At 41.8% G+C, this 17,462-nt stretch overlaps 1 protein-coding gene and 1 long non-coding RNA gene across 5 annotated transcripts in view; one reads left to right on the top strand and one right to left on the bottom strand.

The window, feature by feature from the left end:
- The window catches only part of ALCAM (activated leukocyte cell adhesion molecule), a 115,890-nt gene that overhangs the window by 35,041 nt on the left and 63,387 nt on the right, over positions 1–17,462 (bottom strand). For both annotated transcript variants that reach the window (XM_063148176.1, XM_063148177.1), the window contains exon 2: positions 1,056–1,156. In XM_063148176.1, the coding sequence (XP_063004246.1) occupies positions 1,056–1,156 (101 nt within the window). The remainder of the gene's footprint in view (positions 1–1,055; positions 1,157–17,462) is intronic.
- Positions 7,020–17,311, top strand: LOC134415092 (uncharacterized). 3 transcript variants are annotated; one of them, XR_010026931.1, is made up of 3 exons: positions 7,020–7,339; positions 7,533–7,750; positions 17,294–17,311. It is a non-coding gene; the product is annotated as an uncharacterized LOC134415092 (long non-coding RNA). The 3 variants fall into 3 exon arrangements; XR_010026930.1 differs by lacking the exon at positions 17,294–17,311 and adding an exon at positions 7,982–8,144; XR_010026929.1 differs by lacking the exon at positions 17,294–17,311 and adding an exon at positions 7,973–8,144.

Below are 17,462 nucleotides of genomic sequence, written 5' to 3'. Positions count from 1 at the left end.
CATGTGAAACAGCTTTAGTGTCACTTTTTGAGGAAACACTCTCCCCAAACTTTTGACATCATTTCCTGAAAAGTGTTTCCAGGAAAAGAATTATTGAGTGGATGTGGGCTACAAAAGCTGCAAACTTGAAGATAAAAAGGAAGGAGCTAGGGGAGAATAGGACACTCCCCAACACTGGCAGATCATTCTCCTGTAAAAAAATAGGCTGGTGGATGCCATTTGCAAAAAGAGAGAGAGCTAGACAATTTTAAATCCACTAGAAATTATCTATTATTGCAGGTACATTTGATTTGAGAAGAGGAAATTTAGATGAACTTCCCAGAGGCAGGAAAACCATTCATCTCAATAGAGTTTGAAAGGCAAAAGGGGTTTGGTATCCCAGCATTTTTATCCAGATATGCTTCCAGGTTTCCTTTACTTCAGTGTACTGATCCTCCTTGTGACCTGGGATAGTGATCATAGACAGGAGAAGCTCATCCTGTGGTGCTCCTACTGCAGGCTGACCAGCACACACCTAGAGAGCACACATCCTTTTGCCCTGTTCCCTGCCAGAAATGGCAGAGTGAAACCAGCAGCAGCGCTCCCAAGGTCAGCTCTGCTCTCTTCTCTGCTGTGCATTGAGCACAACAAAGCCTGAAACAGATCCCAGTGACTGTCAGATGAACCACAGACGGGGACAGTGCTTTTTCCCAGGGATGGAGCACGCTCTGCTCCAGGCAGCCGACTTCCAAAGTGTTCAAATGTACAGCGATGGCTCTGTCAAGTGAGCGAGACACCGCAGCATAACATGCCAGATCCCTAATACAGGTTGGCAGAGAACTCCTGAATAATTATTTCTCTTGAACAATGAGATTAATTCCTCAAACCTCTAATCTACACTTGGCAGAAATTATACAGCTTGGAATCTTGCAGTCTTACAAACACAGGAATAAATGGCTTCATATATGAGGCAGAAATTCTATTGTTTGGAATCTTAAAATCTCTCTCACATGCATACAAAAAATACACATCATCTTATAACGGCTCTAAAAAATATAAAGATAAGATATACTTACATATTTCCATTTTCCAAACATAAGACCATCTGGTACTTCTAGAGGACAAGGCATAGTAATAGTGTCTCCATATATTGCATTTACTGTGTACAATCCCAGAGCTAGAGGAGAAACAGAGGAGAGGAAACAATTTTAAGTGTTTTCTTGAATTCCCATTGCTAGCTAATATTTGGTTTATGCCTATTGTAACAGCAGCTCCTTTGCAAATGGTTATTTTCCAGCATGTAGGATTTATCCTCAAACCTATAACAAAACAGAATTCCTGTCACTAAATTTGTTAAGTGAATGTTATGGCCTTTTTGGACTCATGCTTCCTGCCAGAGTCAATGGGAGCCAAGTGGATTTCCAAACAGGACTGCACATGCTCAATCAGATGAATATCTACACTACAATCAGGATTGTCTCAAACTTAAAATGTACAAAGGGAAAATCCCTAAACCTTTATTTTCTTCATTTGAAAAAATAGCCTGGAGAGGTTGCATTGCAACACAATATTGTGAGGAAGCCAGCAAAGAAATTATACTCTGAGTGCTGCATAACATTTAAAACATAGGAAATGATGACAGCAATGGGAATGATGATATTAAAATATGTTCACTAAAACCTGGAGGGGGGAAGAAAAAACAAGCAAAAAAACCCCAAGAAAAACTAGTCTGCACATTTAGATTTTGGAAAAATGAAGTGAAATGCTTCAATGAATTATTTAAGAACAGCTCTTTTGGAAACCTCAGCACAATGTTATTGTGCTAATGCATATAAATTTACAGAATAAAACCGACCCACTTATTTTCATTGTCCGAAACATGTGAATTGAACAAAAACAACAGACCCTAAAGTGATGAAGTGATGAAATGCAAAGAAGCTTAAAGGGGAAGAGGGTACAACTTGGTGCATTTGCTACAATGCAACTTTGCTCCTCCTTTGCTTAGCTGCCTCTTGTTTGCTGCTCCTTGTCCTGGAGACAGGTTTTGTTTGTAGTGCTTGCCCAGAGAGTGTGCTGGCTGTCTGCTCTCAGCCACACATCTGCAACTTCTGTCAGATTCTTTGCCCAGAGATTCAGGATCTCCCCCTTTGCTGTCTCTCCATTGGCAACTATAGCTTAAAGGCTTGCTGCCAAAGGAGCTGTATTTAAGAGAGTGAAGTAAGATGCTGGTGATGTAGTCAGGTGTTTCTGAGGAAAATCATCCATTCTTCTAGAAACATTAATTTTTGGGAGATTCAGCCCTTCCTTTCCATAGCTAGGAAAAGAAACATGCGCCTCCAAAGACCTGAGCCATAGACCCCTCTGCTTTCCCCAAGTCCTACGGCTGCTGCCTGGAGGACCTGACAATTCTATACAGTGCATAGATGCACACAATAGGGAGGTTTTTCCAAGGGATTGTTTTTTGTTTTACAGAAAATCATGCCTTTTCAAAGAGGCAAACACTGAATTCTTTGCCTGCAATTTAAACTAGAAAGACCCCAGAGCATTTTTCTTGCGTGCGGACTTCAGAGCTCACTGTTAACATCAGCTTGTATTTATCACGTGTATCAGAGTGACAAATGAGGCTGTGGGGCTTGTGCTGTATGATATTGAACAAAGAAACAGTATTGCAAAATCTTTCCTTAGAGAAGCTACAGTCTGGATGGCACCACATCACTAAGGCAGAAAAGCAGGCTGCAGCTTAATGGACTAAAGGAACACAGGAGATAAGAGCCACCAATACCACACTTATCTTAAACTTTCCTTCACTCGCCTCCCTTTCAACTAAAGCACTGGTAATCTTTCTGATATCTTACTTAATTAGTCACAAACATGCTTTAGATACATTTATTCACACAGTAAGGACTGGATGCTCTAATTTTCTATGTGGTTCATGGAGACCAGCTGCTTTTTAAATGACAATAGCAGTCATTCCACTAGGTGGTGCTGAGTAAGAGCAATCTTTAAAAAAAAAATTAAAAATATCAGATAACTTCAATTTCATGGAAACAGAAGCAATGCTTTACAATATCAAGCAATAAATGGAAGTAAAATTCAAAGCTGGAATAAATTGTTCCCTTGGTCCTTCTTGCACTCATCTTCATTCTAATCACCAGGAGGGAGGCAATCCTAATTTTCATTTCTTTGCTAGAGCTAGAAAAAGCTGTCCTTTTTGTCCTTTTTTGGTTCTCTCCCATGGGAGCAAAATTACAACAGACGTGCAAATATATATTCAATTAGTAAACTGGTTAGTACCTGTTCAAATTCCAGCTAAGTGTCATTTAGTAATTGAAATCTGTAATAACATTTGGCATCACATGGATAACCAACAACTGCTCCTCTGATATGAGATACTCTTTGGTATTACGGGAAATACTCCCTGTCATTAGAGGAAAACAAAATGAGCCCCTGGGATCTGAAATGCTGCTCTCTTATAGACACCCATCTAGCCCCTGCAGAATTGCTAAGGTAGCAAGTACACACTACTGAAGTCTCAACAAATAGCCTCATGAGGGTGAATGAAAATTTTTCTGGAGAAACACTATAGCATTCAGAGTAGGTAATTGGTGATTGGCCTGATAAAGGGAAAGACTGACTTCTGATTTTAGCGCTCTTTCAGCTGAAAGGCATTTCATAAATTCTGCCTATACTAAAATCACACATTTTTTTATGAAATTGTTAACACCGAACCAGAAATACAGAGGTTCTGCTTTGAATACAAACAGTCCTTGAAAGAATGAAAAAAGTCCTCGTGCAAAATATTCTCATCCCACGTCAGTAGCAACAGATCTAGCACATTGAAGGAGTGGAAATTAATTGAATAACTGCAAATTTTCACCACGGTAACTGCAGTAATCTCCACAAAATGACCCTACCAACCTACACACTTAAGAAAAAAAACCAAACACTTCAACAGAATTGGAAATTCCTCTCTCTGTTGCTATTAGACATATTTGTAAAATGGTGGGATGAAGAAGAGAAGAAAATGATTGCTCAATGATATAACACTGCTTACCACCAACCATCATATTGTCAGGCATCTTTACATAATTTCCAGCTCACTCTAAGAAAAAGAAAATGAAAGCAGGATCTACAAATACGTAACAAATTGCTGCATGCCCTAACACGGTGCAGGGTCAATGTCAGGGCCCTCATTTCTCATTAACTCTGCGGGAGGGCGCAGAGGCGGCCGCGGGGAATTGCGCTACGTCCCCGGACACCGCGTCCTGCCTCGCTCTATTCCTGGTGCACCTGTCTGCGGCTAATTAGGAGCTCAGCCAGCCTCCCTACGTGATTTTCAGATGTTGCCTTCTAAAACTGAGCTAGTGCTGCGAATAACACCACTAATTCAGAGGCAGGATCTTGTCTCACGTACACCGAGAGCAGCTCTACCTGCTAGGTCTGAACTACACCTTTATCACTTCCCTTCCATTTCTTTACATACATAAGAGGCTTGAGAAGGCTGAGAGTTACTTCATTTCCCTCTCTTTGATCCAGTGCTGAAGAAACTCTGAGCCAGATGAGACCTTTCCACAGAGGTTAGAACATGGGAAGAAAGCAGCAGCTTCATGAGGTATGATGGCTCAGAGACAGATCCCAGCAGGACACTGGTAAATTGAGATGCTTTTAATTGGAGTACTTTCCATGTCCCTGTGGCAGTGCTAACTGCATCCTTCTTTGCCCTGCTCTCTGCCTGTGTTTCACAAGGCAAGAACCAAACAGTACCCACATCTTCAAGGGACAAAACAAAAATCTTGAACAGAAGCTTAAATGGAGAGAAGGTGCTGTTGTTATTTTAGATCCTCACCAAAAGTATGAGGCAGTTCATACTTTAGAGCAATTATTACTTTTACATCAAGAGGATCATATAGGAGGAATGCATAGAAGGTGAGTTAAAAGAAAAAAGAGATTAGGAAGCTGATGTTGCTCCAGGGAAATAACAAAAGCAGCCATGTTTTCTACCTCTACGTTCTGTTCACAATACTAAAACAACTTCTTGCCACAAACACCTCTCCTAAGTGCTTAGGAGTAGTATTTCTGGGACAAATTTAAAAAGAACAAGAGCTGTTCAAAACCCTCTAGATGCAAGCCCCACGTGAGACTACGAGCCTGTATCTGAAAGCTGACTAGCACTGGCACTGCCCAGGACTCTGCACTGCCATGCACAGCAGGGCTACAGAGCAGGGGGAGTCTGGGGAGCTGAACCTCCCTCAGCACCTTGCCATTCACTGATTTTAATGATCTTTTACATCTAATGATCGTTTTACATCTACAAAGATGTCCTGTATGTTCCTTTGCACTTAATTTTTTACTGCTGATGCTTCTGCCCTGGCAGGTTCAGCAGTGCTGCTTTTTATTACACTTTCTGGACCCAAGGAGCAAAGTCTCATTACTGGAGAACAGCAGGACACGTTGGCTGCTCTGGTTCTTTGCAGCAATCAGCAGCATGAAGCAGGGAGGTCAATCAGCAGCCTCTGCAACGGCAGTGTCCAAACTCAAGAGCTATTATGTCCATTTAGCACCTACCTCAGAAACTGTAGTTAACTACTTTGGAAACTCTACATTAGGATTAACACTCCAAATCTTTTCTCCAGGTAGCCCAGACTAGCTGGTACTAAATATAATCTGGGAGGTTATGAAGCTTTGCTTCATTAAATAAATATTTTATTAAGTTGCTATTTTTCTTTCTGCCCTCCACTTCCAAAAGGTATTTCAGCTATATAGGCACACACATAGATCCTACTGGGCACTCACTTAGCTACCAGCATAAATGGCTGGTACTGACCTAATTTATTTATTTTAGGGAACATCAGTGTTTCACAAAACCATTACATGTTCTTAAGATTGGGATGGCACCTTTTAGAATCACAGAGCCACTTAGGTTGGAAAAGACTCTTTAGATCATTGAGTCCAACTGTAAACCTAACGCTGCCAGGCCCACCACTCAGCTATGTCCCTAGGCCTTTTAAAGGCCTCCAGGGATGATGACTCAACCACTTTCCTGGGCAGCCTGGTGCAGGGCATGACAGTCCTCTTGGTAAAGACATTTTTCCTAACAGCCAATCTAAATGTCCCCTGCTGCAACCAAAGGCCATTTCTCGACTCCCATCTCACTGCAATCTACATTTACGTAGCTGTAGAGAGTGATAAGCCTCCTAGTTTCCAGACTAAACAGCTCAGCTCCCTCAACCACTCATCACAGGGCTCATTCTCTATATCCTTCACCAGCTTAATCACTCCTCATTGAACATGCTTTTATTGAAAGTAATTTTTTTTTTGTTTTTAAAGACAAAGCAGTATACAAATGACAGCTGGGTGTTGGTACAATACAAAAATGTATTAGAAAAAAACTCTCCTGCTTTGGAGAAAAAAATAATTTAGGAGAGTTTACAAAATCACAGACTGATTGAGGTTGGAAGGGATGTCTGGAGGCAACTGGTCCAACTACCCTGCTAAAGGAGGGCAATCTACAGCCCTGACCTACAGCTGTCCAGGACCCCATCCAGATGGCTTTTGCACATCTCCAAGGAAGAAGACACCACAGCCTCCCTGGGCAGCCTGTGCCAGTGCTCAGTCACCCTCACAGGAAAAAAGGGTTATCTGATGTTCAGAGTAACAGCCTCTGCTTCAGATTGTGCCCACTGCATCTTGTCTTGTCACTCGGCATCACTGAGAAGATCCTGTCTATGTGTTCTTTGTACCCTCCCTGCAGTGTTTGTACACACTGGGGAGACTCCCCTGTGCCTTCCCCTCTCCAGGCTCAACAGTCCCAGATCTCTCAGCTTTATCCTACACGGGAGGTGATCCAGTGGTCCTTCCTTGGACTCTCTCCAGAATGCCCATGTGTCCTAGGGTGACATTGTGATGCTTGTATCCCCATTTGTGTGTTCTGTTTATGCTGGATATTATGTTCTGTGCCTTTAAGACTGGCTTTGAAGAGTGAAGTTTTGTTTGGGTTTTCTCATCAGCCTGGCAGGACACAGAGACAGGGCTGTAGCTAGTGCAGCTTTTGCTTTTTTGCTTTTGCTTTTTGCTTTGCTCTTTCTCTCTCTCTGGCTCTCGCTTCTGCTTTGCTTCTGCTTGCTTTTGCTTCTGCTCGTTAGCTAGCATAGCTGAACAGTCCAAATTTCTTCCTGGACTGTTTCTCCTCTCCTTTTTTTCAACCATCCCGAACCTGCTCCCGTCTGGGACCCAGGAACACCGACAGTTTGCACCTTGTGGCTGCAGCAGCTGCCCCAGAGCCGGAGGGACTGAGAACAGAGCGACCACCCCTGAGAGAGACTTTCTGAATTTGTCATCTTTTTCAGAGTGGTGCCATCCGGTATTGTTCATTTTGTGTGCTGGGGGTGCTGTGCCTGTCAAATAAACAGGTTCTTTCCACTTCTCTCCAAGGAATTCTTCCCGAACCAGTTGTGGGAAGGGGCCGTGTGGGTTTGCTTTCTGGAGGGGCCCTCCTTTGGAATTTCTCTACCAAATTTGCCCTAAACCAGGACACCATGTCTCTCATACTACAGGGCTCAGAGAGGGACATACTGCTCCAGGTGTGGCCTCACTAGCTCTGAGCAGAGGGAAGGATCACCTCCCACAGCCTGCTGGCAGTACCTCCCTAATGCAGCTCAGAATCTCACAAGCCATCTTTGTGCAATGGTACATCACTGGCTCCCATTCAGCTCTGCGTCTTCCACAGGATCTTCTCTCCAGAGCTGCTTTCCAGGCTGCATGGACTCCTCAGGTAGGGCTCAGCTTTTAACTACTCCTTCTCCCTCTCTTTTCATTGCCTGGCAAAGTCACTTTTCCAGTAAGTCATGTGGTAGACTTTCAAGACTTTCACAATAGCAGAAGAAAACCATGTGTAGCAAACATGTCATGCACCTTTTATTTCACCACCTGTGCCTGATAAAATCAGTTGAAAAACACAACTAAACCTATTTTTTTTTTTTTTTTTTTTGCTGAGCCTCAACAGCTGGGGAGGCAAACAGCACCCAGCTGCCATTTTCTCAACAAGCTCATCCTTGTGATCCAGCCTGCTCTGCTGAGAACAAGAACAAGCCTCTCCACATGAGCTACAACGGGCAGTCCTATGCACAGCTCACACAGTGCTCATTAATTTTCTAACATAGCACAGAAAACACAAGATACACTCCAGGATATCAAAATACTGTTAAAGCAAGCAAAAAAAAAAAAAAAAAAAAAAAAAAAAAGCAGCTCATGTTATCAAAACTCAAACGTAAAACATCCCTCATTTCAGCTAGTTGGGTACAATAATTTGTATGCTGGGCATGAAAATAGGGAAGCAGGGAAAACACTTCCAAGAAAATTCAAACAGTGATTATCTTCACCGTACAAATATGATTAAAAATAAAGGTGCATGTGTTTGCTAATATGTTATCTGATACAGGTTATAGAAACAATGTATTGTGTCTTATCTCAACCTATTCAAATAGAGAAATAAACACACACAAGAGCAACTAGCTCATCAAAAGGACCATTAGTTACAAAGAATCATCAAAAGTATCCAAGGGGGAAACTAATTGTACATAAACATATACATCAGTATTTAATGCACCAAACACTTTTAAAGCAACATAACAGAACTTGCTGAAGGGTTTCTTATACTTTATCACAGTATTCCTTTAATTAGTTTTAACCCTGAATAATATTAGAGGCCAGGCAATTTTAACACCAAAGGAAAAAAATCCTTTTTCAACTTATAAGCACTGATGGAACAGACAGCAATTACCCTTCAGAATAAAGACTGCTAACTTGAGCTCTTTGAAGCTGTGAAGTTAACTTGCACGATGGGGACTGGTTTTGGCCTGTTTAGGGGTTTGTTTTTTTTTTTTTTTTGGGGGGAAGGGGTGGGGAAGGAAAGGGAGAAGATCCAGCTGAAAACCTGGTTGTGACTCTGGAAGATGTTGAGCTGCTTTTGACAAGTTTGTCAGATAAACACTTCCTTAACTCCAGTGACACAAGCAGCCAAACCCACACATAGAGGAGCACTTGTGTACTTAACACTGATTTTGGCAAGTACTTCAGCAGGCTGGAGAAATGGGGCTTGGCACCCAACAACATTAAGGCACTGGACAGTCCACACCATGAAACAGGCAGGCTATTTAAAGCTAAAGAGATACTGAAAGCATCACAGAGCAGGCCAACAGAATTCAGCTATCATTACCCTACACAAGCATTAAGTGTGCTTAAAACATAGTTTTTCTGCATGAATGAGGAAAAAAATCCTGAAGGAAACATGTCAGCTCTTCAGACATCGTCTTTCTTATGAATACTAACAATTATACCTTTCTAATATGATATAAAACATGCGTTTTCCTTATCAGTACAAAGAAATAAGCCATAATTAGAAACTAGCTGAGATAACTTGTCCCATCTGACCAAGGCTACATGGGCTCTACCACCTAAATCAATGAAGAAATGCTCAGCCCACTTTTTCAAGAAGACTGAGGTCATTGCATGCTTCTCACTGGTTCTTTATAGTTCAGCCAGTCTGGAATGGCAGGGATGGACAGGTTTCCTACACATGCATATAATTTGGCTTTCTGCGTAACCTTAAGAGTGAGCTCTAGACTGAGCCTCCATGAGTTTAGGTCCAAAATCTCATGGCGCACTTGAACCACAATTTTAAAAGTCCTACATGGTGACCATACAGAGCTCTGAGTACTGTGTGCGTATTCACAAACCAAACTACTCAACTATTTTTTATTTTATTGAGAGATACTTCTGTTCCACAACCTCAAAATATCCAGCTGTTTCAGTATTTTGGTCACTTTTTTTCCCATTTCCCAAACCAGAAAACAGCTTTCCATCTCTGTGCTCCTTCTCTGTATGATTTTCATGCACCCTGATTTGAAACTACATTAGCAGAAGCTTTTGGGAAGATTGAGGGAAATTTCCCTGCAACACAGAGGTTTTAGAAAGTTATGTCCTTCCAAGAGCAGATGGTTGTGTGGTGGATACTACAATGCATAGTTTACAGGGATTATCATCACTGCAGGCTTTACCCTAGTGAGGTTCACACTGAGCATTTCCCTGAACATCTTCTGCCATCATCATTGCTAAAGCACTATGCTGGAGAACATACAGAAGAAAAGCTTTTCATTTTGAATGTACCCAAACACCTAGATTGCATCTAAATAATGATGAATAATAATCTTTTGTCAGCTTAGTAACTTCAAATATTACATATAAAGCAATAACCATGACATTTTCCAGGTCATAATCACTAAAAGTTTCTAGAATTTTTGATAGGTATGCAAAAGAAATTTGCACATAGTTATACTCCTTTAAAACGTGAATGGCCATCATAAAATGCATTATCATTGTCATTTAAAGTAAAACAGATACTGCTTTCAAGTCAGCACAGCTTTCAAATGACATAAAAGAGCTGTTCCTAGCGTTACCCTCTGCAAAGCTGGAGACTAAATGAGCAGTTCAGAGCTCAGTAACTGATGCAAAATGCTACAGCAAAATGAACTACTTGTGTCAGCACATCAACCTCCCCACCGTGCCACCTCAGCCTCGCTCCAATGCCCAGCTCCATGAAGACAAAGGAAACTGCTAAGTCCAACAGCTCTGAAATGGGACCAGAAAAGCTCCACTTTTTAATCCTCTCCCTTTTAAATCAGGAAGGCTCCAAAATCTGCTAAAGAACTGCAAGGAAAAACCCGTGAAAGCCACCAATGCCTTTGTAGGATGTGGGCTTTGTTACAGCAAGATTTTCCTTCCAAAGAAGAAGACCTAAGCTTCTTTTCCCAAACCACCACTCCAAAACATCACCTGTGATTTCAGTGGCCTTCCAATCACACTATTTTATGGAGGCCCTAGCTTTTGGCTCAGAATTATCTAATGCTGTTTCTGGAATCAGCGCTAATCCCAAATCAGTCATATTTGCGGATTTAAATTTTCAAGTCCTTTGAGTAAATCTCACAGATTTAAAAAAAAGTTACAAATATAGTAATGTTGCTGTAAATAGAAAAAAAAAAAAAAAAAAAAAAGGCAGTGTAATTCCAAGCAAATACTTACAAATTAGACTTAAGGAACACACAACTACCAACTAAGAAATGCTTGAATTAGCATAACACTAAGAAAGACGACATTTCCACAAGAAGACATACCCAAAATTGGCAAATTGGGGTCAGCATCAGAAAACCTAGCTATGACTTTTACGAGCACCATACAGTAGGAAAAAAGTTCTTTCCCACAGCCAATGCTGCAACTGAAAGACCACAGTTAATGATTTACTTTTGTGCAATTTTTAACAAAACATTGCTTAGGATAGTTCTAATAATTCAGAGGAAGAGATAAAATCACTAATGTGTCTTCTTACAAATACTTCTGCTCAAGATGTAGCCATGACTAAAGGAACTATGGCTTTTTTTTTTTTTAACACACTAAACATTTGAGAATAGTTTATTAAAATAGTTACCGACATATGGTGTGATTTTTTACAAGTGGTCAGGCACATCTGCCAGGGAAGTGAGTTACAGCTTACTAAAGTCTGATGATACAAGCTATCTGCCAAGAGATGAGAAGCAAATGTGACTCAGAGAACAGTTTCTGAGTCAATACTGCAAAGAATTTTTACTTTAAAGGGTATACCTAATTAGGCAAAATGGGATCAACAAAGCCTTTGTGGCTTGGTGAAACTTCTCAGTGTTTCTGAGGTTAGCCCCTGGCTGCTCCCGAAGCACACTTCTGATGTGCCTCTCACTTGCACTTCTAAAGCACTTCTCCGTTTGTTAAGACTACTCAAATTGGTTTTTATTTTCTCATTATGCTAGTCAGCAATGCTGATGTGTATCCAATAACTTGAAGGGACTTAAAAGTTTCTACTAAGTACAATAAAACCTGCAGTTCAAAAACAATTGCCTAAAAATCACCATTATATCGTTCCATGAATCTCTTTTTCCCTATTAAAAAAGTCAATAGACAGCATACTAAAAAAAAAGATCTTGTGCCTCTTGTTTCTTCATGATTTAATATTGACAGTATAGAGTATACTGAACTTCTTGCTAGTGAAGCTTAGTAGCAACTTATATTTTAAAAAATATGAACTTTCCAAAACAGGTATGTATTTCATATACTTATTTAAGCTTGAAGAAGTCTCAGGAACAAAATCAAAGTACCATAAAGCAAATAATATTGCAAACTATGAGGGAAGAAAAATATCACTGACCACTCTAGTTAAAAGTAAATAAATGCAGTGGACAAAAAATTAGGAATTAGGGGAAAAAGAAGGCAAGTAACACAAAAATTAGAAAAGGGATATAGTTAAATTAATGCCACCAGAGTCCTCCTATGCAAAGAAAACTCAACAGTAAACAACTTTCTTCCTCTTCTAAGCACATTCTTCCTGTGAGTTGTGTCCTTTCTGCCCAGAGTCAGAAGGAACAAGCACCTTCCACCCTCTAAGGTCTTTACAAGCTGAAAATTAGTGCCTGCCAGGTTCCAGCAATGTAATTTTTTTTTAAATCATCGTTGTTGCCCCTCTACTTCAAATCATGATCTGCTCAATCAAGGAATCCTAAAACAGAGGAAGAGGCCAGATCTCTCCTATTGACTGTTGCAGGTGTGTAAATGTACCCCTCTCCATCATCTGCACTCTGGGTGCACCTGGGCCTCTCTCCACTCATGCAAAACCTCCCTAAGGTGGCCCCAGCCTCTGCCACTATAGGCTCACTATCTGCTGTGTATTCACCTCTGCAAAAACAGCGTTCCCAGCAAGCAGAGAAGACCCCATGGGGAGAAGCCATCATTTCATGTTTCTCTTTATCAGTGCTCTGAAACATTTGCAAAAGATTTAGCTGTATTCCTATATACTCCAATAAGTAAGAAGTAAAATATTTGGTGAATGTAAGTTTGATAGGGGACTCATAGAAGGGCGCAAGGCACTGACACTCTGCCAAAATGGGCATTCAAAATTGCACATCCAATACTGTGTATCACAGAAAAGTGTTTTTCCTCCCTGCTCTTCATCAAGGCTGTAGGGTCACAGCTAATTAACTAACTATGTCCTGCCACACTTGCCTTACTGCAGTCACACTTTTACCAGACCTGCTGCTCGCTGGCAGTATTCATTTCCCAAAGAAATCAGCTAGATTTCATGACAGAGAAAATAACAACCTGCAACCCAAATGCATAGAAAGTGTACAGAATAATTTTTTCAGTAAATGAGCATCATTTATTTGTGGTGAAAACCATACACTAATCACCTCAAAACAAAAAACCCAAACAAACAAAGGCCAAAGCCTTACAGAAGATACAACTTCAGAGGGCACAGATGAAGGACAGATTTATCCTTCCATGACACTAAGTGGGTGAGAAAAGCTGTACATGCTTTCAAGAGAACTTGCTGGACAGACACCCTGCAGCTGACAACAGGCTTTTGGCTGCTCTTTTTTCCAGCTGCTTTCCCTGCTGATAAGGGAGAGGACAGAGCAGAGCAGATGAGATGAACGTAGCCTTGCCAAATCACCCACAGGTCTTTGTTACCTGGAAACGAGAGCTATCATTTCACTGATAGCACAACAACGGAGGTGTGGAAGGGGAAAAGCTCATTGAAAGTATAATGCTATAAATCCTTATGGTTTATGCTAAACTAAGTGACTGAGAGCTCCTCAGTGTGGCTCTCTTTAGATTTAATGGGCTCCTCACAGACAGTTTTTTAAATTTCATGGATGCCTGTAGCCAGCCTTGGTACTGGCAGCCGCCTCCTGCCTTAGGAGGAAGAGCTGAAGCAGATGTGCACTTGCACCAGCGGGAGAAATCAACACCACCTCAATTTCTGAAAGTTTGTCCTTGCCTGCCTTTCTTAACCAGTACACTGAAAACTCACAGGTGTGCCAAGAGCAAAAATTGCAAGCAATATATAAAACCAAATATATAAACGCAAAGTTTATACAGACTCTTATTCAATGGAGAAATGCAGACACATGGATATGGAGGTATCTGAGGCTGGTGTGACTCCAGTGCCCATCATGTCCACCTGTGGATATTCCTGACATGTGTGAGGGTAGGACATGCTGCCAAGTATCATGTTCTGCTTCCACCTCATATGAATTCACATTTCTATGTGCATATACAAACTAGCATCTGATGTGCTATCACTTTTCTGCTTTGCATGAATTGGTTATTTTTCTTACTAAACCCCCCCCCCCCCAAACCATTGCTTAATATAATTCTGCATATAGAAAACAATGCTGGAGAGGAGCACAAAACAGCAGCTCAAATCTGGTGGATGCAGTCACAGCTTACAGTGAATTTCCAATATAATATAACATTGGAAGATATAGGTACTGTCCAGTTATTGAACAACTTGATGTAAGTCTCAGCTGCCCTCTGGAGAAAACCATGAAAGGTTAGAATATGCAAAGCATGATTCCTATTAATGCTTTAAATTAATGTAGGAGCTACTTCCTAGAATTTTAATGCCTAGTTATTGCCTTCTGCAAATACAGTGTTGCTGAAAAGCAGCAGGATGCATTGCAAAGCCTGTATGTTGACCCAAAAAGGGAGTTACTTTCAGTATGTGAAAATAGAAGCCACAAAGAAGTTTAATCTTTCAAATATTTATGCACATATTTATCTTCAAGAACAAGTAGTGCCACAGCATGAGGATGAAGGCACAAGACATCAGCACAGCTACTAGAAATCTGTTATGTTGACTTGGCTTCCCCCATTACTATAATAAATCTTGTGGCAGCATCCTGAGAGTCCAGGACCCCATTTGTAAGACAATACAGAGACACAATCAAATGATTTCCCAGGAATCCAGCCCAGACCAACCTTAGGTAGACCACTTTAGGACCCCCTTGGAGTTACTACTACTTCCAGAGCATAACCCTGGCTCAATAGAACGCCCCAACTCCAGGTTTGTGCCTATGCCACCAATAAAACCTGCTATGTGGTTTGCAGGAAGAGAGAAACTTTGACTGCCTGAGCAATACACTATGCTGGCTTTAGGAAATGTGTTTTCTGCACACAACTCACGTCAGCACAGTTCAGGACACGGAACAGCAGTATCAGAAATGATAGCAACTGCACAGGCTCTGGTGCTTGTAATTTCAGATTTTGATCTGAATGGCCAAGTACACAATTCCTGCAGAGTAGCCCACCTCAGATGCACGGCTTTCAGTGCAGAGTGGCTGCATTTATGCTGTCACTGAAACTCTCTGTAAACACCAATCTTGGTGTGCAAGTCACTGCCTCCCTCTATACACCTGTCAGAAACTCTGCAGAGAAGGCAGCCGTGTTTTAGTCAGCATGACAGCTGCTACAGTGCATCATGCTCCTGTACACTGCCTTAATGCCCAACTGCACTTTTAGTACATTTGAACATCTCTGACCTACACGTGTGGGCCATAATTACCAATTTCCCTGTCCAGGTACTGCTGCTGCTGCCCATATCACCACTTGGCCCTGACCAGGAACACAGAGGATGGGTGTCCTGAGTTATTTTGATTTGTGGCAGGAGCTTTTACCTGTACAGTGCCAGTTATCCATTTTTTGACACTAATTATGTGCTCAGAGAATGACCATTTTGCAGCCATTGTAGACAAGGTGCTTGTTATGTTGGCCATACGTGGGCAAAGCACCCAAGCTACTGCAACCCTTGGCTGAAACAGATCCTGTCCTGAAGAGCAGAGCCTTCATGTGCACCTGCAGTGCTGTGAAGTGAGGTGCTCTCACTTCTCTCCTGAGAGCACTGCTGTGTTTCCTGCAGAGGAACAGCATTCACATGGGGTCTGTGGGTATTGCTTCAGCTCTGGCTCAGCTGAAAGCATCCCTGGGTCAGTCAGTTGCAAGCTGTCCTGCTGTGCTGTGCTGTGGAGATAAAGCCATCATGCCTGACGGGACTCCTAGAGCACCTACTACCTAGAGAGAGCCCTCCCAAACCACCACCAAGAGGAATAAAACCATTCTGGGTACCTGGCAGAAAACATTCCTGAAAGGCAAAGACAATCTTACAGCTACTCCAAGCCATCTCTGACCATCTGGAGGGGTGGTAGGATGGCTCAGAGGGTCAAAAATCTGACCCCCAAAGGAAAAAACTTTGTCTTCTGTGAGGATGCAGAACATCTTTAATCATCTCCAGCTTCTCTAAAAACATGCACTAATTAGCATAAATATTTTAAAAAATGCTCCTATACACAATAATTCTAAAGACAACCTGAAAATTAATTAATAGTTCTGGAGTCCTTTTTTTTCCCCCTCTTTCTGGAGCACCATCTGGTGCCCTTCCTAAAATACCAAGGCTAGAGAATTATTTATGTGAGCTTTGAACACGTCTGAACAGCTCACAGAATGATGTATGTTTTTAATGCCCTGATACTGACAACAAGCCTTTTTTCTCTAAATTAATGGGAAACAAGTGTTGCCCAGTGAAGATAAAAGTGACTTTGTGAAGTTTTTTTTCTTTAGAAGTTGCCTTTTGTAATAGATGAAGGTCTTTGCAGAAATGTCAGTGTCAGCTTGTCTGACCAAGGGGAGGGATGCCATGGCACATGTGCTATGGGTTGTGTGTGCATGGTGGGAATCGATGGGATATCAGGTTGGTCTTGATTAGGTCACAAAAAACAAACACAAACAACCTATGCCAACCCAGCCCCACCACATACAGAAACAAAAGCCTAGATCAACCCAAGTCACCCTCCAGGAAAAGAGTGTCTGCCTTTAGCTTCTCACGGGTACAAATCAGCTTTTTAGGCTGATCAGTTTAACTTTTTTAATGTTTTTCTTTTTCATAAATGCATTTGATATGCAAATTCACACTGAAAAACAGATGTTCACAGCCTAAACCAAGCCACAGAACCACAGAACAGTTTGGGATGGAAGGGACATTCAAGATCTTCTAGTTCCAACCCCCATGCCATAGTAGTGTCACCATCCTCCAGACCAGACTGCTCAAAGTCCTGGCTTTGAACACTTCCAGAGATGGGCAAAGAGGAGTGAAAGGCTGGGTTTGGAGACCCAGTACAGCTGTTGGGAGCACCAGACCCCATGGAGCAGGGCTGCAGTGCAGTCTCTGCTCTCCAGCTGGTTCCCAGCCATTCCCCCTTCTGGAAAGCAGTGTGGGGACCTTTGAGCAGGAACACACAGGGCTGAGAACCTGCACCTTTGGAAACAGGGCTCAGGTACTTGAAAGTACCTGTTAAAAACAGTCAACAAGAAAAGCTAAACTCTCCATTTACATATCCCTGTACTCACTAGCAAATCTCAAAGCACTTTCTCCTGGACAATACTGCATTTCCCCTTGTTTTAGAACAGCACAGAAAATGTCCCCAGACATGCGGTGTGGAGAGCTGCCAGCTGTGGCAGAGCTGGGATGGGGAGAAGCAGTGACAAACAGTTGGCACAAAGCAGCTTTAAACTGGGTGACAGACCACCAGGCTGCAGAGTTGTAAGTGTTTCATTTTAAACCCTCAGCATTA

Source organism: Melospiza melodia, chromosome 2 (assembly GCF_035770615.1).
Source record: "Melospiza melodia melodia isolate bMelMel2 chromosome 2, bMelMel2.pri, whole genome shotgun sequence".
Classification (NCBI taxonomy): Eukaryota; Metazoa; Chordata; class Aves; order Passeriformes; family Passerellidae; genus Melospiza; species Melospiza melodia.
This window is presented reverse-complemented; position numbering and strand designations above follow the sequence as displayed.